We start from the raw sequence: 22186 nt of genomic DNA, 5'->3' as shown, positions 1-22186 counted from the left end.
TGCCTCGCCCTCCCTCCCTCCTCCTCCTCCTCCTCCTCCTCCTCCTCCTCCTCCTCCTCCTCCTCCTCTTCCTTCTCTTCCTTCTCTTGACTTACAAAGATGAAAAAAAAAACAAGGCACCCACGACATGGCCCTAGCCCGCTCCTTCTTCTCCGCCCTCTGCGCCGGCGAGCCCACCCGCGTGCCCCAGTACGACAAGTCCGCCTTCTCGGGCCTCGGCGACCGCGCCCCGGAGTCGCAGTGGGTCGCCGTCAACGGGCCCGACCAGGCCCGGGTGCAGGTCGTCATCATCGAAGGGTGGTGCGTCGGCTTCCGCGCCGCCGCGCCCGCGGACGTCGAGGCGAAATGGCGCGCCCCCGGCAGCCGCACGCTGCACGCCCACAAGCTCGAGCACCTCTTCTTCGTCAACGACCGGCTGCGCGGGTACGACGCCGTGACGGACCTGCTCGACGCCTTTGTCCACGTCGACGCCGAGGACACCGAGTACGTGTACGACTGGCGCCTGCAGCAGGAGGCGCAGCTGCGCAGGGAGAGGGGCGCCGGCATGACCGACGAGCAGGTCGTCAAGTTCGTCGACGCCTACTACCCGGCGTACGAGCTCTACTCGGACGCGCTGAGGCAAGGCCTCTTTCCCGACCGGAAAGGCGATCACCTGAGGCTGGTTGTGGGCAAAGACAGGAGTGTGCAGGACAAGATGATTCTGTAGCAATATGATATGTCGTAAATATAAAAGCATTAATGACATGCGACCAGTTTCCTCCCAAAGTCCGCTCCCATATCTATATCAGCTGAGCCTTTATTTCCTCTTCAGTCCCAAACGTCTGCACAAGACAGTACAAGCAGCATCATAGAGAGCAAAGCCAACCCTGTGTATAGATCATAACGTCATAGCCAGTCATATCGCCGATATCTAGCAAAGGAAGAGGAAGCCGTAAACGCCAGGAAACCCCTGTCATTCATCATGTCGTCATGCAAAGATAATACAAGTCTCGATCGAGTCCAGAGAAACGACCCCCCATTCGAAGAGATAATGAAGAAAATGTACGCGGTCCATTAGACATCAACGTCTTTGCCTCGCATCATGCCCTCACCTTCCTGCTTGAGATCTTTGAGGGTGCGATCGATGCTCTCGACCTTACCGCGCACCATCTCCTCACGCGACGCGATCTCGCTCTCGAACTGCTCCACCAGCTGACGCTTGGCCTGCCGAGAGTCCTTCATCCGCTGCACCACGGAGGAGAACTGCTCGAGGAACCAGTCTCCACAGTGATCCCACTCCTTGACGGTGATCTGGGTGAAGAAGTGGTGCTGGCTGTTCTCGTCCTTGCCTTTGAAGTAGGCGAGTTTGTCCTCAAGGCTGTCGCCGGATGGCACGTTGGCGGGCTGGACGGCCATGCGGGCTGGGTCATGGTCAAAATTCTCATTTCGCAGATCGGCATAGGACATGGAGCTCAGGGCATGATCGTCGTAGTCGAGGCTCAGGCGACGTTTGCGACCCATTTTGTCCGGCTTCTTGTCGCGGTAGTTGCTCATTCGAGGCAGGGTGCTTTCTTGGAGGGCCATCTTGGTGAGTGGCAAGGGTAGGGGTGGCTGAGAGGGCTGCGGAGGTGCAATCTTAGACTGACGCGGGGTTCTGTTCGTGGCCTCGTCTCCTTGAGATGGTGCCTCGCTGATCTCGTCGTCCTCCGGGGGTGCGGGTGTGCGCCCTGGGGTATCGATATCGTGAAATATAGTAGACCGGTGAGTCTCGTAGTCCTGGGTCCGGTTCTCCGGCCTCGGCTCGCGAGTCTGGACACCGTTCAGGAAACGTTCAGGGGATAGGTTCACGGTATCACCAGCTGTGGCGTTCTGCGAGAAATTATCGGACGTAGACGCCCTTTTGGCAGCTCGCGCGTCGCGGAAGGGATACTTGGCGTGCTTCAACGTATGGCCCGGCTTCTGGGGTGAAGAATCATAACGGGACTTGGCAGCGTAGGGATCATCCAGAGAGAAGTTGTCGAGAACCGAGCGCGGGTTGGTCTTTGCTATACTGTTGTTGCCGCCGGAAGCGGGCAAGACTTTGAGAAGACCGTTCTCCTGGATCACAAAAGGGTTGAGCTCTTCTTGGTCGGCGGCGTTGCGATCACGGTAACGCTGACGTTGGGAAGGAAGGCTGTCGAGGCGCCTGATATCCTGGCTGTGTGGAGGTCGAGGCCGGGTCGACCCAGAGACGCTCTCCCCCAGGAGTGAATTTATAGTCGAGTCCTCCCATATTTGCTGGTCCTGCTCGGAGGGTGCATTGGCCCTGCCGGCATCTGAGTTGGCTCGGGTATGTCGCGTTGCAAGAGGTTGTGATTGTGACTGCGAAGGCGGACTGCTAGCAGGCATAGAGGCAGGTGGCTGGCTGGCACTGTTGAAGCGACTCGGTCTGGGGATCTGGACCTTGGCGGCCTCTGCGAGATGCTGCCTTGAGGCGAGAGGGGGTGGGGGTTGTTGAGGATGCTGAGGTGCAGACTGGTTGTTCCTAGAGGGGCTCCCCAAGCCATTGCCCTTGGTCTCAGACCGCATGTAGTTCATCATCTTGATCCGCGCCGAGGGCATCATCGGCTCGAGGGAGCAGTGGAAACAGCCCGTGGTGGCTTGATACGCTGGCTAGCGGCCACTGCTGGGTTGCAGGGACCAGCTATGGTTGTCGGCCTTTGTTTGTTGTTGATCTGGTTGCGCGTAATGCAGACTGCGCGTCGGACCCAGAGGCTTGAGACGATGACATGTGTGCAGGACGCGAGCGCCGGATGCTACGAGACTGGTGTGAGGCCGTGTTTTATTTCTCTTCGGATTCTGTTGGGCACTTGCGATCAATTCGACAAGAGGGCCCTACAAGAAATAATTGGGTCGAGAGGAAGACGGGGGACTGGGGGAGAAGGGGGGCCAGAGGGAGGTTGGTGCTGCACGACCGGAGGTTCTCCAAGGAGAGAAGACTGGAGATGCTGTGGTACCCCGTACAGAGACGCAACAGAGACCATCACCCAGCCGTGGTAGCAATGCGTACCGGGAGGTGGGTTGCGACGGGGTGGGATGGGATGGGATGGGAGAGATGGAATAAAGTTGTCGTTGTTCGTGGTTCCACGATCCACCAGAGAAACACTGATGCCGCGCCGGCCCGTTTGTCTGGGGAACTAGCAACCTCCAGCTACTGCACCGCACTGGAGCACTAGGTACCTAGGCATGCACTACCCTTTCAAGCTTCAATCAATCTAGCGTCCTTCCAGTGGCTCGTGCGCCACTCGACCCCCTGAATCGTGGCCGATGACGGGTCGCCTCACTGTTTGTCGAAAATGCGCGAACGAGGCCGATTCCACCTCATGACAACTGATGTAGCCATGCATGGCCAGTGCCCTTCGTTTGCGACAGCTTGCTACTGGTTGCCCTGCCGAGCCGTTGCGCTTGACAGACGCATGCGACCCAACGGTTGTTTAATGAAAGCCCCCCCCTCCCGCCCGCGCCGCCCTTGGGTCCAGGCGCCCGACAGGAGGTGCTCCGGAGCCGGTACATGAGAGGGAGGCCCGAGAGCCAGTGAAGGATCGCGCATGAAGAAGTCTCGACAGGTTGTCCGTTGGGCCGTCATACAGGACTGGAGCTTCACTTTTCCAACCTATCATTTTACACGACGAGCCAGGCGTCCTCGTTGTCCTGCAGCCATTGGTCCAGGAATACTGTGTCCAATGTGTCGACCTGGACCTCTCGGCATCCTCCCTCCTCAACATCGCATCTCGTGGGAAGCCAACTGATCGTCGACATCCCATCCCATTTCTATGTTGTGTGACCCCCATCCAGAGGAACTATAGTACCTCACATATAGGCACCAACATGGTCTTTCCGCATTCTGCCCACGCCTTGCAGGATGAGCCCACGCCGCAAGGTCAGTTCGGACAGCGACGCGAGGTCACTCGCATGGGTGATGATGCTCGATTTGAAAGCCAGTATCCGCCATAACCAATGCGCCTTCACCTTGGGATGTTACATTGGCCATGGCAGCCGCCACACCCTCTTTTGCTTTTCCACACAACACCATACTCAGGCTTTACAAATGAGTCTGGCTCGAATTACGGCTGTGCTTATCTCTTTCTTTTCTCTTTTGGTTTCCTTGTTCAGGTGTTCATAATGTATTGTCGAGGAGTATGCCTGTCTCGCAATCTACATGCATCGAGATAAGTCTTCAGCTAGTTGACTGTTGACTGGCTTTCTGCATTTTCTTGAGCTGCTTCGATGCGAGCGTGTACGGAGATGCCAAATACGTACCTAGAGTGCACGACTAATAAAATATAGGCTCGAAAATATCAAGCCATTCCATGACAAAGCAGCAGAGCAATATGATGATATCTCTGAGCCAGGGCAATGTTTTGGCAGCATCCAATCATAAACCCAAGATATCCAATGATTGGTCCAAAAATGCGCTACTCTGTTACCACCGACGGCCATCGGCGGTGCGGTACCGGAAGAGTGGCGGTCGATTAGATAAGCCCCGCTTCACGTCACTCAAGTACTTTCCGCATCCCAATTGTGATTTTTAATCCTCGATAGACTTATCTTTCCATACGCATCTCCTTGTCATAAACCTCTCCAATCCTTTCTCTCCTACTGTTGAAATCATGGCACCGTCACTGGAGGAGCCCGAGCAAGTCGAGGATGTTATTTCCCACCCTCTAAAGGCAAAGCCTCAGTTGGTCGCTCCTGAGCCGGAGCACTGCCCCGGCCCCGAAAGTCAACAAGCCGGTCTCGGTGATGCCTGTGAGTTCCGATAACCTGTGGACTCTCGAGATGATAAACTGACACGATGGATTCATAGGCGCCGGATGTCCGAATCAAGCGGTATGTGCATCCGCACCGAAGGGGCCCGACCCGGACATACCAGCCATCTCGGCGAGGCTGGCGGGTGTCAAGCACAAGATCCTGGTTCTCAGCGGGAAGGGCGGCGTCGGGAAGTCCAGTATGACGAGTCTGTTGGCACATTCATTCGCGACGAATCCGGACAACACAATCGGGATCATGGATGCAGACATATGCGGACCGAGCATCCCCAAGATGATGGGCGTCGAGTCGGAGACGATCCATGTCAGTGGTGCGGGCTACTCACCCGTCTGGGTGCTTGACAACCTCGGCGTCATGTCCATCCAGTTCATGCTGCCGTCTCGCGACGATGCAATCATATGGCGAGGGCCCAAGAAGAACTGGCTGATTAAGCAATTCCTGAAGGATGTGGAATGGGGCGACTTGGACTTCCTTTTGATCGACACGCCGCCTGGCACTAGCGACGAGCATCTGAGCGTCAATGCTATGCTCAAGGAAAGCCACATAGATGGCGCGGTCATGGTCACAACGCCCCAGGAAGTGTCGTTGCTGGATGTGAGGCGCGAGATTGATTTCTGCCGCAAGGCCGGTATCAAGGTCCTGGGTCTCGTGGAGAACATGTCGGGATTCGTCTGCCCCAAGTGCACACACGAGAGCCAGATATTCCAAGCCACCACTGGAGGTGGCAAGGCGTTGGCCGAGGAGATGGACATCCCTTTCCTTGGCGCCGTCCCGCTGGACCCCCGCATCGGCATGGCTTGCGACTACGGCGAGAGCTTCTTCGACTCGTTCCCAGATAGCCCGGCGTGTAAAGCGCTGAAGGTGGTGGTGCAGCGACTTGCAGACCAGCTTGGTCTCGATGCGAAGGACGTCGTACCAAGCGACTAGATGGTGCATAATGATGGTGCATGTTCGGCGTTTTGGATTTCGGAGCATTGTTCGTATAAGGCATTAGAAGCAACCCAAATATGATACCCGTTTCATTCATGTCGAGGTAACTACAAGTCCTCATGGACAAAATATCCTCTGAAACCTTTTTCAAAAGACGGCACTATCCTCATGCGTGTTTACCGTTCAACTCACGCTCTCCCTCTCGCGTATTACCACCCATCTAAACTTTACTCCGCGCCTAGCTTCTGGGGTATCTCTTCCAAGTCGTCTGTTGATTCGAGATCAATCACCTTGCCAACCTCACTCGTGTTCCTCATCAGCTCCTTCGCGCCGGCGTAGAGCATGCGGAGCTCGCTGTTGCAGGTGATGGGGAGGTAGTAGAGCATGACGTAAGGGACAGACATGCGCCCGGACGGCTGCGTATAGAGATGCGAATGTCAGCAAAACGTTATTGTTTGGGTCGCAAGCACAGATGGAAACACGGAGTTGGGCTCTCTCCCTTACCAATGTCAATGGGTAGCTCAGCAGGATGAAGCGCGGGGAGTGGTCGGGCAAGTCATCGCCGATCTCCTCGAGGCTCGTGTACACTGTCTTGTCTTCGTCTTGACGGATCTCCTTGGTGTTCCTATCGATCATGTCTGCGCACGCGCGAAAGAAGGGGAGGTCAGTCGGTACAGAAACAAAAGCGTGGCGACACAGTCCCGACCGGAGCTCGGGCAGCATGGCCACCCCACACACCGGGACTAGGGGAGTACATACATATGACAGCTTGCGGGTTGTTTGCCCTAGAAGTCCCGAGACGGAACTTGCGCAGGTGGTCCTTGGTCTCCTGGGAGAAGGTGTACAGCCTGGCTTCGGAGCTCTAAGAGGGGAGAGGTCAGCTACCGTGGACTCGTTCCTGGCGATGCTTTGCTCTGGAGCAGTGAGGAGGGGTCTGCGCACCATTCTGACTGACTGCTTTGCTGGAGCTAATGCTGCTTTAGGTACGTACTGGAGTTGACGACGAGGCTGAGCAGATAGAGGAAACAATCCAGGTCTCTTTTTCAACACGCGGCTGTGTGAGGATTACGTAGTGATGCAAGTAGCCGGACAGATAAGCGTAGCAAGCTGAGCTTGTTGCGTCTGATCACCCCGCCATGCCATGCCGAGCTCCAGGTCCATCCCGCCTCTAGTCCTCCTACGGAATGCACTGGATCCACCTGCAGCGCCGATCTCAAGACCGATCGAGCAGTGCAATCCATCGAAGCCGTGAATCGTTGGAGAGTCAAAAAGGGAACTCCTTTCCCAAGTCTACTCAACCTACAATCCGAGAAAACTACGCAAACTTTGACACAACTTGTCAGAGGGGATCCGTGTGTGTCTGGCCCCCCTTGAGACGAGAGAAAGAGAGAGAGCAGCAGGTTCGAAAGAACAAATGTTTGCACGGCTCTCCCAGCTCGCCCGCCACCTGTCCCGACCCGTCCCCAACTTCACCCATACTTCGGCAGCGGCTTCGACCGCAGGCTTGGCAAGGAGCGGCATCATGGCGTCGTCGGCGTCGGCGGAAGAGCGCAACACGCGCGCCATACACACGGCCGCGTGCCTGATCATTGGCGATGAGGTCTTGGGCGGCAAGGTATTGCCTCTTCCCCCTTTCTCCCTCTCTCTCGGCAAGAAGAATTCCGCGCTAATGTATAAACTTATCCGGCCTACAACAGACGGTTGACGTCAGTGACTCTATTCCAAAGCATCGCGAGGTTGGCAGGCTGACCTGTTTGCATAGACCAATTCTGCGTACATGGCAAAATGGTGCTTCTCTTTAGGCATTGTAAGTTGCGAGTCTTGACTTGCTCGTCCCCCACCGTGTTCAACCCGGAATTGACTGTTGACCATGCCGTTGGTAATAGCAACTCAAGAGAGTCGAAGTTATCGAAGATGATGAGAGTGAGATCATAGAAGCCGTCCGTAGAATGAGTGATCGCTACGACTTTATTGTCACCAGGTGAGAATGTTGCCACAGTACGCTTTCTATCTATGAAATCCCGGATCTAACCTCATGCTCTCAGTGGTGGCATTGGACCCACGTAAGGATTGCCATCTACGGTACGCCATATCCAATGAACATCTCTAATGACAAGCAGGCACGACGACATTACCTATCAATCCATCGCGAAAGCTTTTGGGCTTCCCCTGAAGCTGTACGACGAAGCCTATGAGCGCATGAAGCGGCTGTCAAGACCTCACTCCTCGCAGCCCAACTTCAGCTGGGACGAAGACACGCCTGCAAGGAGGGCCAAGTTGAGGATGGTTGAGCTGCCAACGGATGAGTCTAGAGATCTCAAGAAGCAGTTCCTGTTCCCACGAGACGAGCTGTGGGTTCCCGTGGCAGTCGTCAACGGCAATGTCCACATTCTTCCCGGCATCCCTCGACTGTGTAGGCTTTGCCATGTTTCAGGACTCTTTCTTCATTTGTAGCTGATTTCTTTATAGTTGAGGCCCTTCTGGATGCACTCAAGCCGAGTATCGTCCCGCGGCTCACGGACCCGGAGGGCAAGGGCATCTGCCGTATCCTGGTCTCGACACCGATGGCGGAGAGCGCCGTCGCGGCATATCTGACGGATCTAGCCTCTAGGGTCGAGTCCAAAGGTGTCAAGGTGGGGAGCTATCCAAGATGGGAAAAGAAGACCAACACCGTGACGTTGGTCGGAAGGTGAGTGGGCATCGTGCACTCCATGCGGCCCTTACCCTAGGATCCCAGAGCTGACACATGCCCGGTCCTCCTCGACAGAGATCAAGCATTCCTCGAGAGCTTGGTGCCCGAGGTTGTCGAGAACGTGCAGGGAAAGAGGATCCTGGTTGAAGGAGAGGATGATGAGCCCTCGGAGCAATCCTAGCAGGACGATCATGGCGCGATGTCCACGGGGGCGTCTCATAACTACCTAGTCAGCAGAATATGGCGACCCCCACTGTGCACAAGGCTTGGCTTGTCAAGCTGGAGCTTCGTCTCGGAGACTCCGCTATGCAAATCGTCACAATTGGTTCAGCGCATGCTGTCTGTGAAACTGGAGCGCGGGGGTGGACGGTAGAGAAGCTTGATCGAATGTACTAGAGAAGTGTCGTCGTTTCATAAGATCGTGTCGAGTCTAGATGTGTGCAAGTGATCTGACCCACGTGGGCTAAGGGTCATTCTTATTGCCCGTTGGCTTTGTGCACGCGATGGAACTTCGGGATAGAAGAAAAGAAGAGAACCCCTACCTGTGGGGAAATCTATCTTTCTAGGCCAGGATAGGCACCTTGATCGCCCGTCGTTGACCAAGACCAACATCAACCTCGTTTCTCAGTAGGCGAGATTGCAGTAGATCCGAGTTGCATCGAATTCTTCTGGAAGAGATCCTCCCATGCTCCGTGGCTACCGAAGATGAGGATCCCCTTATGCAAAGGCAAGCAATCTAGGAATTGCTGGGTTCCTACGTATCGGCAGCGTCGGTATCTTTTTGATAGAGAGGTCCCTTTAGTTAAGCAAGACCAGCCCATCTACTCGTATCAAGCCCTGCTATTGAATGCTGTTTCGCGCCAGGGGTTTCCATGAAACAGTACTGAGAAAGGCAGCGAAGCGCGCGCGACGCACTACCCTGCGGTTGCTGGCCATGTTTCTTCAATTGGCCTGCTTCGTAATAAGTTGAAGAATACCTGGGCGAGATTACTAGTTGTGGCCCCCGTCGGCTCGAAACAAGAGTACACCCTCCCAGGTTCGCTTCTTTGCTTCATTTCCGTCCCATCTGCCACCACCTATCTGCTAAGTGCCATTCTTGCAGTCACTCGTTGCCTGTTCGAGCAATTGCTCCATGATCGCTTGCGACATCAAGGTGTGTGGTTGGCCTGGGTCTGAGTGCAACATACTACGTGCACACGCTCACCCTCTCTCACATGACGGACCAATGCCCATCAATGGTGAAGCACACAGCCAATCACGGGGAGTCGCTGCCCGTTTTGCCGCCATCGCCGGGCCTTCTTTTTGTGCTTGTATTGTCGGCGCGGCCTTTTTCCTCTCCCCCCCCTCTATCTGCTCAAACAGGCAAAGAAAGAGTCGCGGGACTGTGTGAGCCTATCCGGTGTCGAGACCAGACGGACGGCTGCCGAAAAGGTTCCATGTCGATCCGGGAGCAGCGGTGCATTGTACTTGTACGTAGCTCGATGGTGCATCCCAGCGCATTGCCGTCATTGATGCAGGTGCCAGAGCAGTTCTCGCCCGCTTGCAGGGAACCACCTGGCAAAGATAAAACACTGACACGACCAGATGCATGAGCTACAACCATTGTACCTGTACCGGCAGGGGATCCACAGAAGGCTTGAGCTTCCCCCGGGATTCGTTAGAGGTTGAGCTCCGCTCTGGGCTGGCTGGCTGCTGAGCGGCGTCGCAGAAATGCAACTTCAACGGGCATTGCAACCTGCTAAGAGACTTGCCGGTGGCCATGAGGTAGTGGGATCGCCCATCTGGAGGATGAAACCGGGCAAGAGGAGCGGAAACAAGGGCTGTAGGTTGGTTATGTAGGTAGGTACAAGTAGGAATATCGTCGGCCAGCTGCAAGACCGATGGCAGCAAGCTTGCAGTGTCCAATTCCAAGTAGTTCAACAGAAGGATGCCAAGTGCCATCACGACGGAGTCGATAACCACAACCCAGGCGCTTGGCCGATGATCAAATTACGGAGTAGAGATCTTGGGCCAATGTCGCCTGATGTGAATGGTGCTCCATAGTTTAATAGGGGTTGTGGGCAAACGGATCACGCATTTTGCGCGCTTAGGTGGTTCCGTTTCATTGAACAGCTCTCAGTTCTCGTATCGACGGACTCTGCGGTCTTCTACGGAGCAACTACCTGCTTCAGACGTCGAGATGGAGGATCATAATCTTGTGCACATGTCCTTTTACATCCCGTCCTACCTACGTATGGACAAACATGCCGTCAGGTGCTGCTCGTTGACTCGTACCTGGCATGGAGGACACGGCATGCGGACTTGTATTTCAGGGCAGACATGTGTACATTGCACACCCACATGCATTCGTGCCTTACTAGGACCTTCTTCCGAGCCGATAAGGGGCTTCTTCCGTCGTCAGCTTCCGTATTATCGTTCCTTTGCGTCGAGCTGAATAAATAACCGTTGTGTTGCCCAGAAGCGCCAAGTCAGGAGACCTGGACGGACATACATACAATACATCAGGTCAGGGTTTAATAAGATGTATTGTAGCGTTGGTGGGAGACAGGGACAGGCATTGTAGCGTAGGGCCCTTGGGTAGATTGCAGGCTTGCCATGGCGGTTGTATGTATGTCATGTTTTGACCAACGCCACCAACCAAGCCGAGAGATATGGCGACTTTGTCAAGCCTTTCTTCCACATGTAATTACTTTTCTCTCGATTAGCTTTGGAAACCAAGAGCCTGGTACCTCAGAGTCTGTCGGGTCCGGCCGAGAATGTCCCAGGGTACCGGCCTGAAACACATGCAGGCGGGTGAGTGCTCAGTACCTCGTGTCGGTATGTACTTTCAACTCTAAATGAGCACCTCGACAACAGTCACAGACAGCAGTTTATGCACAAGTAGCCTGCAGAATAAGAGTCGAGCGGTGTGCATTCTTTCTCGCCGGTTGCGTCTCAAGTACAAGTAACTAGAGGAACAAAGAACAGGGTACCTAGGTAGATAGATTGGCTGTCAACCAAGGAGGCAAGCAAGCAGCACCACCATAAATAAGGTAGGCTGTCATTGTCATCTCTCACGGGAAGAGGAGGCAGTCTATTGCGCCTTTGCTAAGGGTATTAAGTAAGTCCATACATACAGTAAGCGCGCACACCTTCAGCTCGCCTTTCCACAGACGAGTCCCAGCGTCCCTGTAGATGTAGTTATGTACACATGCTGAGATGTGCTACCTATCCTGCGGTGGTGGTGGGTGGTGCTGCTGCTCTTCTTGCATGTTTTCCCCACCATGGACAAGGGGGACGACGAAATTCCACTGATCGCTACCACAGAGACCGGAAAGTGACTTAGCGACCCTAGGTGATTTAGCAATGCCTGAAGGGGCCTAGAAGAGAGGGAAGGCCACGCCAGAACTGGAGAAGGCCCGCCGCCCGGACCCGGCAATTTTCTCCACACCAGCAAGCAGTTGTTTTGGCCCTCCACTACCCTCCTGAGCAAGAGGGGAGCTAAAACGGATGCGGCAGAAAGAGAGGAGAGAGGAAGAAGAAGAAGGAGAAGGGACAAAAAAGTGACAGGGAGAACAGACCAAGTCCAAACTAGAGGATCGCCGCCTGTGCTGCTGCTGCTGCTTCTGCTGCTTGCGCTCGCTTCTTCCCATTCTCAAATCCCAGTCCATCCCAGTTCATCACCCCGTCGGAATCAGAACCTTCTCCATACCTTGCCTCTACTCCCGACCTAGGCCTAACCCAGGAGTGACAGGAGGTACCTCACCGGGTATCCAGCAAAAAGATCCTCAACCACTGCTTATCGTTCTTTCACTTCCCGTTCACTTCGGCGTGTCTCTCTCTCTCTCTCTACCTACTCGCCCACGACCAAACCACCACCACCACCACCTTTGTACCGACGATAATTACTTTCCGATCACCGCTTTGCCCTCCATCCCCTCCCCTCTGACAATCCCGCATCAATCCTACCAAGACTGCGGTCGAGATCTCAGCAAAGCAGCAGCTTCGCTTTTTCTCCAGGCGACACAACGACGACCCTGAGCCTCCGCTCGAAGCGTGTTCGGTCCCTCCCCCCCTTGTTCTGCTTGTCCGTCGGTTGTTCAGCAGCAGCCACAAATCATCAGCACGATGGCTTCAAAGGTACGCTTGGCATGCGACTTGCCTCCCCCATCGGCCCCAATCCTCGACTCGTTTTGTGTGTTCAATTGCTTATTCTCACCCTCCCGGCCGCTGACCTGCAGGCACAACAGTTCCTGCGAGAGTACAAACTGGTGGTCGTCGGTGGAGGTGGCGTCGGTAAATCGTGCTTGACCATTCAATTAATCCAGAGCCACTTCGTCGACGAATATGATCCTACCATTGAGGGTGCGTCTTACCTGACCTTTCTTGCGCTTGTGTCGCTCCTGCGCCTCCCCCCTGACAACAGCTCTAATTGATTTGTGCGTCCAGACTCGTACCGCAAGCAGTGCGTTATCGACGACGAGGTCGCCCTTCTCGATGTGCTCGACACCGCCGGCCAGGAGGAGTACTCGGCGATGCGCGAGCAGTACATGCGAACGGGCGAGGGTTTCCTGCTAGTCTACTCCATCACGTCACGACAGAGCTTTGAGGAGATCACCACCTTCCAGCAACAGATCCTGAGAGTCAAGGACAAGGACTACTTCCCCATGGTTGTGGTCGGCAACAAGTGCGATCTTGAGAGCGAGCGGGAGGTCACCAGAGCTGGTACGTTGAACCGATTTCCTTGACTTCTCATCCATCCCATGCGCATCGAGTTCCTCGTACTGACCAAATCGCACCACAGAGGGTGAGCAGCTGGCGAAATCATTCGGCTGCAAGTTCATTGAGACTTCGGCCAAGTCGCGCATCAACGTCGACAAGGCTTTCTACGATATCGTCCGCGAGATCCGAAGGTACAACCGCGAGATGCAGGGCTACTCAACCGGCAGCGGCGTGTCCAACAACGGCGGCCCCGTCAACAAGATGGAGGTCAGCGACAACGACACCGAGGCTGGCTGCTGCTCCAAGTGCGTCATCATGTAAAGCATGGAGCGACACATGGGTGCGAGGAGGAGGACAAGGCTGTTTTGGGGAGGATGAGCGGCTACGAAAAGTGGTGCGGTGCAAAAGGCGACTATGAGCATTGTGCGGAGGAAGTAGTGCCAGCAGCCGAGCAAAATGTGTGGTGCTCAGGATCGAGGAGGAGGCTAGGAGGTGGAAACATCTTTTTTGCATGGGTCCTGGAGTCGAAACTTTTCCAGTCTAGTGGCTGCAAGATATGTGATGCGGCGTGAGGGTGCTGCGATTCACAGGTCTTGGCCATTGGCATCACACGGCAGACACAGCCTTTTTTTTCTTGTTGATTCTCTTTTGTCTGTCTGTCTGTCTGTCTCTGTCTAGGATTATGAATATCCATCCTTGTCCAGAGCTCGCGTCAACTCGGCTGGGTTGATCACCCTGTTAGAAGGACGTTATTTGAACTAATCCTTTATTCTTTTTTCGTGTGAATATCTGGCCCCCCCCTTCTCTTGTTGATTCGGTGACTCGGTCTCTCCGTGCAAGTTCCGACACCTCGGAAATGCTGGCTAGAATATGTGAGTTCCTTTCGGTCCAAACCCTAAGCTTTCTCATCCTAGAGTCCAGTCTAACAAATGGAGTGGTTATCAAGAATGCTTTGGACGCTTCCCTCACATAGGCATACCCTGGATGCCTATCAACGAGGAGATGCAGTGAACCGACAGCCCTCCTGCAGATCATTGTTTGGTCGTGGGTATCAGTTTGGCAGCTGTCCCAAGGCGCTGGCAATCAGGCCTATTCTATCACCTATAATGATATCCAGGCCGGCTTCGTCTTGAGCCTAGATGAAAGAAGGCCGGTCAGTCAGTATATGATGCAAAAGGGTTCAAATTTCTAGACGAGTAGGCGAGAAGACGATCCCCCCCACGGGCTCTCCCACGCAGACTCGCCTACCTTGACGTTCTCGGGCACATTGTTGAGCTGGCCGTACGAGGCGCACACGAGCCCGGCGCCCTGCACGTACCGCACGAGCCGCGGGCAGAGCAGCAGCGCGTCGGCCAGGAAGACGACGCCCGCGAGCCCCCACCGGCGGGCGAACCGCACGGCGGCCTGCGGGCTCGCGGCGCGGACCTCGGCGTCGGCGGCGGGCAGCTTGCCGGCGCTGGTGATGAAGAGGACCGGGTAGGCGGACTGCTTGGCGGCGAGGAGGATGCAGACCTCGGGCGTGAAGGAGGAGAGGAAGATGGGCCGCCGCCGGCGGCGGGGCTCGTCGCTGCTAGAGGAGGAGGAGGAGGAGGAGGAGGAGGCGGGGTGGGAGCGGAAGATGCGGGACAGGGCCGTGTCGACGAAGGCGTTGAGCTCGATGGCTATCGGGGAGAGGTTGGCGCTCAGGGCCTCGTGGAGGCGCGGGTATTCTGTTTTTGTATGTTGGGATGAGAAAGCTGGACGTCTTATCTCGGGGAAGGGGTCTGTGGCTATTCATTCTTACTGAACTCGATGTCAAAGGCTACAGACGGGGGCAGCTTGACGAGCAGCTCGTCGAGCGTGGTGAAGGACTCCTGGATGAAGCCGTCCCGGGTGTTGGACACGAACCCCTTGTTCTTGAAGCCGATTGTGTGCCTCATCCTGTTGCGCGCGTGCACGCTCGCCTCGTGCTCCTTCGCCACGGACCAGGACCGGGGCTTGGTGCGCACGATGCCGCCGTTCGCTTCCGAGACGACGACGTCCTCGCTGCCGCCTGCGTCCCCGGCACCGCTGCCGCGGGGGTCTGCATCGCCGTCCGGCGACTGCATCTTGCTCGCGTAGGTGAACTGCGCGAGCGACAGGTCGTGGACGGGGATGTCGGTCCCGGTCTCGCTGAGCGAGTAGTCGTGGTAGACGACGGCCTCGTGGTCCCTGGTGACCTGGACGTCGAACTCGACGCCCCAGGCCCCGAGCTGCGCGGCCGACAGGAAGGACTGGACCGTGTTCTCGCCGAGCTGGAGGTAACCCCCGGCCTGGATGTTCATCCCGAGGCCCCGGTGGCCCATGAGCCGCATCGGGCCGTCTCCTCTCCTCAGGGTGAGGCCCATAGGTGGCGGGATGGCTGTCTCGGCGTAGGGCCGGGCGATTGTGTACGTGAACGTCACCGTGCCGAGCATGTTGCTGCTGTCGTCGTGGGCCAGCATGGGCACCGTATGCATCCTGATCATGCTCTGCCGCTTCTCTCCGAAGCGTAGGTTCGGGTCCTCCAGGAGGCAGGTGCCGCTGCAGATCGGTCCGGGTCTCTCTTCCCGAGTCTCATCTTTGAAGACCTTGAAGGTGACTCGAAGCGGCGATGATTCGGGCTCCTCCACGGAGAATTCGAACGGTTCGTCGATCGTGTCGTGTAAAATCGGGAGTTTGACACGCTGGCTTCCTCCCACAGCACCAAAAACAGAGACATCCAGAGTATACTTGCCCCTGTTGTGTCCGACAGAGATATCCGAAGAGGTCCTGTCTAGATCAACTGCTGTGACATCCCACCCTCTTCGAGTGGCGCCAAGATTGATCAGAACAAGACAACGGCTTGACAGTGGCTCTCTGCTGGCATCCCGGAGGCGATAACATCCCGCCTTTGCTGGTCCATCGTTTATGTCGAGAGGTCCCTCAACGTTCAACAGCTCTGCCACGTGTAAGTAGCCCTTCAGGGCAGCATGTTCCCGAGCAGTCCAGCCCTGTTTGTCCAAGATCGATGAATCCGCGCCGCTGTCCAGGAGCCGTCTAACTATCCCAACATGGCCAGTCCTTGCGGCAACGAACAACGCTGTCCATCCATTGCTGCTGTCAGGCACGTCAATGTTTCTATCCCTCTTCATTTCAGACATGGCGGCCAGGATCGACTTGACATAGTCCTCCCGTGCCATCCGACAGGCAAGTAAAAGGGCCGTGTCCCCAAGACTTCCGCGCTTTCCTAGATCGACAAGTTTGCTGGACAGTAGCCTCAGGAAGGCTTGGTCTCTTTGGAGACTTATTGCAAGGCGGAGGTGCTCCGTCAATGACTCTATCAAGTCTGCTGACGTCGAAACTTGTGGCGACTTTGCATGTTTCTCGAAAATACCGAGTATGAGCTCGACGATGTCCATATGGCCAGCGATGATCGCATACGATAATGGTGTGTGTCCCACCGCGTCCCAAGCCAAAAGGGCTTTTACTAGGCCCGTCGTTGTTTGCAACCTTTGAGGGGTGAGGTTGATGACCCGTCGGAAAGCAGCCACATGTCCGCATCTAGCCATGTAGTGGACAGAGCTCCGCCCAAAATTGTCTATGCTGGAAACCAGCCCTGCTGTGTGTTCGGCGGAGGAATTCAAGGCCTCTAGAAGCTGGTCTAGGCATGCGGTGGCTGTTGCGTCGTGATTTCGAGCAGCCTCAGCCCTCTCTGGGTCGGTATCAGCGACAGCCTCTTTGCGGCCGACGATCTTGATCCACCGAAGGAAGTCATCGATTCCCAACTGCGATCCGGTGACTACCTCTTCCCTTGTCAGCAACAATCGCAGAACTTTTGTGGCGTCGAAGATTAGCGCCAGTTCAATGATACGGTTGTAAATGACTTTGAGGCCCCCGTCCATGTCAAGTTCCCTTACGGTGGGCGAATTGAGCAATTCCTGGACTGCTACTGTCGAATCCAACCTGATGGCCTCATACATCGACCGGCCAATCGCCGAGAAGGCTGGGAAGCGAGTTTCGAGCTGAGATAAAAGCAAAGAGCACTCGTCAGTTCTGTGCCCCGGAGACTCCCGCAGCGCAGCTCTGACATAGTTCAGAGTCTCTGCCAACGGGGCTCTTTGGTCAGAGAGCCCCCCCAAGCTGTTCCGAAGCTCACTCCATCGAGCCTTCAGACCGAAGCCGGCGGATTGCAGACTCCCATCCAGCCTGTCGAGCTTCAGACATAGCTTGTGGGCAGCTTCGTCGTTCACTCGCAAGAACCAGTCCAGTTGCTGCCGGCTCGTGTCGAGCTCTTGTGCCCACGCCTGGACAGCTCGGAGTTCGCGGCGGTCCACTCCTTGGTAGTGCCGTGGGGATGTTGGGAGGCCATAAACGTCTTTGAATTCCCCAATTCCTTTGACGAGCAAGTCATGTTGTTGACTATAAAACTCGCCAACAGTTTCGAAGCTGATTTCTATTGCCGAGACGAGGTTCGCTTCTCCATGTTAGTAAAATAGGCGTGTCTGAGTAATGAAAACAAAGCCATGGTGTGTGTAGAACATCCAGTACCTTGTCCCGACGCATCGTCACGACACCCCAGCTGCTTGATGGCAGCCTTGAACCGGCCATAATCCACGTAATAAGCTTCCCAGCCCGGCACCACAAACGTATGGAATCGCTGACCAAACTTCATCGTCTCAGTGTGCAAACCAACCGCAGCCGCCGAGTCAAGGGAGCGGTGACATCCAGAGCGAAGAATAAGTAAATACCGGGCATCCTCCCCCGCACGAAGAATCACGCGATCCCATGAGTTGGCATTCCCCTCAAAATCTCCGCACGCACGCAGGGACATACATACGTCTGCAGGAGAGCCGCTACGGTGGGCCGATGACCGGGGTCCGAACGAGCCGGCGCCGGCGCCAAAGCAGCGGCCGTTGTTCGGCGTCGGGCTGGCGTCTCATTACGTGATGAAAATTACCTACCAAAGAGGATTATGGAGCATAGTTCGATCTCCGAGGCAGGTATAAACACTCCCGACATAACACTCGTTATATCATTACATGAAATAGAAGATCGTTTGTTGTTAGGATAAATGGAATAGATGATGATGCTAAGAGATTGGGTTGGAGAGCATTGGCCAAAACCCATAGCGACAGAGTCACACACAGATGCGCATCAACGAACCAGGAGGAATATATCAAACAAACTCCCATGCCTCCTCGAGTGGGCTATATTAAGATTTAGACATGAATGTAGCGAAGAAGTAATTACGCATCCAGCACCTCCCTTTTCCTCAAATTAATACCAGCACGCCCCTATATTTACTTACTGCGGGTCGGAACAATGACAAGAAAAGGAGTAGTCCACGCCTGCCGGTGGACTTGTCGTCTGAAAGGAGCGAAAGGGGTATCTAGGTCAATAAAAAGGCAGTTCCCGCCTACTGCAACGTCCGCCCAGCCAAACCCCGAGACAAAAGGGCCATGCACGGAAGTTATGCGATAGCCGCGGAGAAAATTGTCTGAGCGAGGGCGGAGGATTGAAACAAGGACGATCATTCTCGTAGAAGTCTGACATCAGGTCCTTGCTCATAGAAGTAGAAGAGAGAGCGTGAGAGACACAAAGGCTGCAGCCACGGAGGACGGCTGCAGGCGCACCGCAAAGGCGGTTGGGAGTGTAGCAGGTCCCGACGTGGTACCGGTTGGCGGATGTGTGCCAGTTCCAATGCCGGAAGCACCGCCCGTGCCGGTGGACCCCGAACCAGAACCAGTACCAGAACCAGAGCTTGACCCTGGCCCTGAGGAGGTGGCTGACGATGTCCCTGAAGAAGTCTGATTCGACGATCCTGGGCCTCCGATGGGTGATGCAGCTGATGTAGTCGTGCCGGGCGGGCTTTCAGTTGCGGAAGTACCAGTCGTGGATGATGGCTTGTTTTCACCCGGCAGAGTGGTCTCTGTGGTAGAGGTGGTACCAGTACTTGTCGAGGAACCACCTCCCGTCCCAGTGGATGTTGTCGACGACCCTGCTCCAGTACTAGTCGTGGCAGTGGTTGGAGTTGTCGTATCAGTTGGGACTGAGGGACTGCTGGAGGCTGGAGGCGAAGATTGTTCCGATGTAGACGGTATGGGTGAGGGAGGCTGTGTGGTAGACGAAGGCGAGGCTGGGGGTGAGGTGCTGGGTGGGCTTGAAGTAGTCGGCGGAATCAAACTCGTACTGCCCTCGGTACTTGGCTGCCCCTGCGGCGTTGTCTGAGCCGGCGGTGCGCTGCTCTGTTGGCCTTGAGGCGTGGTGGCGGATGTTGCTTGCGACTGGGGAGGCGTAGCTTCACAATAGCCGATATATTGAGCAAACGCTTCTGGGAGAGTCTTCTTGTCGGTCAATTTCGTTGGATCACTGTTATCAGACTGGCACTTCAAGCAATTGTCGTGATACTCCAAAAAGGCAGAGCCGTTATTGCATAATTCAGGGACCTTGCCACGGCGCAAAGCCTCCATATACGCATCATTGCAGATATCAAAACACACAGCAGGCACGATCGTATCATCGCGCTTGCGCAATTGAGAGCGTGGCACCTTATAACCATATGACCCGTAGTTTGTAGGATACGAGGGTACTGTTGATGTCGAAGACGATGTCGATGTCGTTAATGGCCAGTGGGAATACGTTGCCTGCGATGCCCAGTTCCCAGTCGTGATCGTGGTGAGGCGGTCACCAATGCGCTCAACTATGACCTCTTCTTCAAAGATATCATAGCTGAGGCCAAACGCTGGGGGCGGGAGAGGGTAGTAGCCTTGGGGCAGGGGGAAATGCCCTGTCTCGCCCGGAGGCCACAGGACGAGCTCATAGTCCGGGGCGGGCATGCAGCAGCCAGGATTGCAAACATAATTGTCCGCTGGAGGGCCTTCCCAAGTATTGCAGCCCTGTGGTTTGGGCGGGTTGCAGATATAACCCGGAGGGCAGCCCCATGTGAGGTTCGATTTCACATCAAAGACGGGATTGAATCCGGGACTGTTGGTTGGCGCCGGACAGACCACGACTGAGCTGATTACTGAAGTAGTCAAAGTCTCAGTACGCGGCTCCTCCGTGATCGTGCGAGTCACAGTGATAGTGGACGCAGGAAGAGTCCGGATAATGGTGGTCCCGGCTTCGGTGACAGTCGTTGTCACCGGCGGGACGATCGAGATCGACGTCTCGATACGTGTGGTTCCTGGCTGCGTGATCGTAGGGCCGGGCGCCGTCACGACCGTCGTGTAGCTGTTCGTCATTGTGCTGTACTCTGTGGTGTAGATTGTTGAGTCGCTGATGACGGTGACTGGGTAACTGGTTGTCAACACTGAAGTCTCGACCACCGTGGTACCGGGCAAAGTGGTCGTCGGGCCAGGAGCAGTAACGATAGTGCTATAGGTGTTGGTCAAAGTACTGTACTCTGTCCGATAGATGGTGGACGAGGTGGTGTGGTCACTAATGACTGTCACGGGATAGCTTGTGGTGAGCACCGACGTAGAGTAGTAAGTTGTGGGCACATAGTCTGTTGTCGTCTTTGTCGCCGTCGTGCGTTTTGTCGTGGGCACATAGTCAGTCGTATGGATATATTTGGTGCTTGTAGAGACTGAAGTATAGTTGTGGGTGACCTGAGTCTGTCAATGGCTGTCAACTTCTCTTGCTGCCGGAGACTATTGCTTACGGTTTCAGTGACGGTACAGTATTCCGTAGTTGTCACTGTGCAGTACTCTGTCGTCGTGGTCGTCTTCGTTTTCCACGCACAGTTTTCCTCGCAGTAGGGATCAGGCGGACAGTAATCGCATTCGGCCTTGGGCGGCTGCGCATTCTTGTTGGCCGACTCGGTCTGGTTCCCTCGGGGGTAGAGCTGCTCATCCGCCGCGCAGACATTGCCGAGCAGCAGGGCCCCTACAGCCAGAAACAGGCGCACTCGAGCCATTGTCTTCGTAGTGCTTCAAGAGTGAAGCCACGTGATGAAGCGAGTGAGAAGTTCCCTGATTCCAGAAAACGAATGTGAGGTGGCTTGGCTACCCGTGGGAGAGAGGAAGGGGAGGAGGGGGGAGCTGGGAACATATCTACGGGAAGGAGAGCTTGTGCCTGGCGATCATAAGTAGGAGACAGGGCCCAGGAGGACAAATCATTGCTCGGAGCTGAGCTGTCGAGGCGACTGTGACAGGTAAGCTTGATAGTATGCGTGCGTCGGCCGACGATCCACATTGGTAACTCTCCATATTACGGCCCAGCCAGGGTACACTGGGCCATGCCCGGTAGCATCGCCGGCTTCGTCCTGTCAGACAGTCGGCCATGGCGTACATGGATGTCCCGAGAGAAGAGTCCGCGCGTGGGATGGCGGGATTCGCGCATCGCATGGCGGCGAACAAGAAGGTGTGGGGATACGATGCCGCACCAGAAAGACGAGGACTGATCCAATCAAGGCCGATATTGGTGCGACTACAGGACGACCCGGATCCATGCTGCATATGTACATGCTGACCCGCTGGATGCATGGTCACTTGTTGTGACTGGAAAAGTGAGCAAGCAAACAGGAAGCACACTTGGGTTTTTCCCCGCCCGAGGCTGAGGCGGCACGCATTCACATTGGCTGTCCATCAGGACAAAAACGTCAGCAAGCCCCGAGGACTTGCACTTGTCGTGTCCATGTCCATCCGCTTCTTGCGGCTGGGTCCGGAGTGCCTTGATTGATAGAATCAAGGCCGAGGGTATCTGGTGAAAGCACAGCACAGCTCCTGCTCTCCTCCTACTACTGTAGAGAGAGGCATATACAACCAGCCCGGATATCTCTTGCATATGTTTTATTAGCCATTGAGACAGGTGACTTCTGCATTAGACATGACCTAACAAGCAGTCACTTGTACTGCTGTTGTCGGACGCTCTCGGCAAGATGGAAATGTAGGACTCTCCCAGCCGGATCCGGGGGGGGGGGGGGGGGGGGGGGGTACCGCAGTGCATTGCGGCCGGATTTGGCCTTGAGGTTGTGCTTGTCGAGACCAGCAAGCCGATCATGCCAAGCCTGGCTATCGAAGTATTGACAAACGGCCCAGCCTGCAGGGATTAGCTGCCCGAATCGAGCAGGTGGGGGATGGAGAGTGGAAGACCGTT

General features: G+C 55.5%; 8 protein-coding genes across 8 annotated transcripts; 4 read left to right on the top strand and 4 right to left on the bottom strand.

The window, feature by feature from the left end:
- Positions 1 to 127: 127 nt before the first annotated feature.
- E0L32_011416 (uncharacterized protein) lies at positions 128 to 706 on the top strand (the record flags this gene model as incomplete). Its single annotated transcript, XM_031134143.1, has 1 exon — positions 128 to 706. One exon carries the CDS (start codon positions 128 to 130, stop codon positions 704 to 706), a length of 579 nt encoding a protein of 192 aa, XP_031000649.1.
- Positions 707 to 1053: 347 nt separating this feature from the next.
- Positions 1054 to 2580, bottom strand: E0L32_011415 (uncharacterized protein; the record flags this gene model as incomplete). Its single annotated transcript, XM_031134142.1, has 1 exon — positions 1054 to 2580. The coding sequence occupies one exon, from the start codon at positions 2578 to 2580 to the stop codon at positions 1054 to 1056; it is 1527 nt and encodes a 508-aa protein (XP_031000648.1).
- A 2048-nt stretch (positions 2581 to 4628) lies between these two features.
- E0L32_011414 (uncharacterized protein) lies at positions 4629 to 5715 on the top strand (the record flags this gene model as incomplete). The annotated part of the gene is made up of 2 exons (XM_031134141.1): positions 4629 to 4767; positions 4826 to 5715. 2 exons carry the CDS (start codon positions 4629 to 4631, stop codon positions 5713 to 5715), a joined length of 1029 nt encoding a protein of 342 aa, XP_031000647.1.
- A 230-nt stretch (positions 5716 to 5945) lies between these two features.
- On the bottom strand, positions 5946 to 6354 carry E0L32_011413 (uncharacterized protein; the record flags this gene model as incomplete). The annotated part of the gene is made up of 2 exons (XM_031134140.1): positions 5946 to 6134; positions 6223 to 6354. The coding sequence occupies 2 exons, from the start codon at positions 6352 to 6354 to the stop codon at positions 5946 to 5948; spliced, it is 321 nt and encodes a 106-aa protein (XP_031000646.1).
- Positions 6355 to 6439: 85 nt separating this feature from the next.
- Positions 6440 to 8591, top strand: E0L32_011412 (uncharacterized protein; the record flags this gene model as incomplete). The annotated part of the gene is made up of 9 exons (XM_031134139.1): positions 6440 to 6701; positions 7062 to 7333; positions 7416 to 7424; positions 7481 to 7525; positions 7605 to 7699; positions 7764 to 7781; positions 7839 to 8131; positions 8188 to 8407; positions 8456 to 8591. The coding sequence occupies 9 exons, from the start codon at positions 6440 to 6442 to the stop codon at positions 8589 to 8591; spliced, it is 1350 nt and encodes a 449-aa protein (XP_031000645.1).
- Positions 8592 to 12517: 3926 nt separating this feature from the next.
- On the top strand, positions 12518 to 13432 carry E0L32_011411 (uncharacterized protein; the record flags this gene model as incomplete). Its single annotated transcript, XM_031134138.1, has 4 exons — positions 12518 to 12529; positions 12631 to 12754; positions 12839 to 13114; positions 13194 to 13432. The coding sequence occupies 4 exons, from the start codon at positions 12518 to 12520 to the stop codon at positions 13430 to 13432; spliced, it is 651 nt and encodes a 216-aa protein (XP_031000644.1).
- Positions 13433 to 14299: 867 nt separating this feature from the next.
- Positions 14300 to 17573, bottom strand: E0L32_011410 (uncharacterized protein; the record flags this gene model as incomplete). The annotated part of the gene is made up of 3 exons (XM_031134136.1): positions 14300 to 14820; positions 14895 to 17509; positions 17557 to 17573. 3 exons carry the CDS (start codon positions 17571 to 17573, stop codon positions 14300 to 14302), a joined length of 3153 nt encoding a protein of 1050 aa, XP_031000643.1.
- A 1081-nt stretch (positions 17574 to 18654) lies between these two features.
- E0L32_011409 (uncharacterized protein) lies at positions 18655 to 21005 on the bottom strand (the record flags this gene model as incomplete). Its single annotated transcript, XM_031134135.1, has 2 exons — positions 18655 to 20697; positions 20751 to 21005. 2 exons carry the CDS (start codon positions 21003 to 21005, stop codon positions 18655 to 18657), a joined length of 2298 nt encoding a protein of 765 aa, XP_031000642.1.
- Between the last annotated feature and the right edge of the window lie 1181 nt (positions 21006 to 22186).

The sequence above is a fragment of the Thyridium curvatum genome, assembly GCF_004353045.1.
Source record: "Thyridium curvatum strain D216 chromosome Unknown NODE_105_length_127930_cov_85.615971, whole genome shotgun sequence".
Classification (NCBI taxonomy): domain Eukaryota; kingdom Fungi; phylum Ascomycota; class Sordariomycetes; order Thyridiales; family Thyridiaceae; genus Thyridium; species Thyridium curvatum.
Note: the sequence above shows the minus strand (reverse complement) of the source record. Positions and strands in the feature narration are given on the sequence as shown.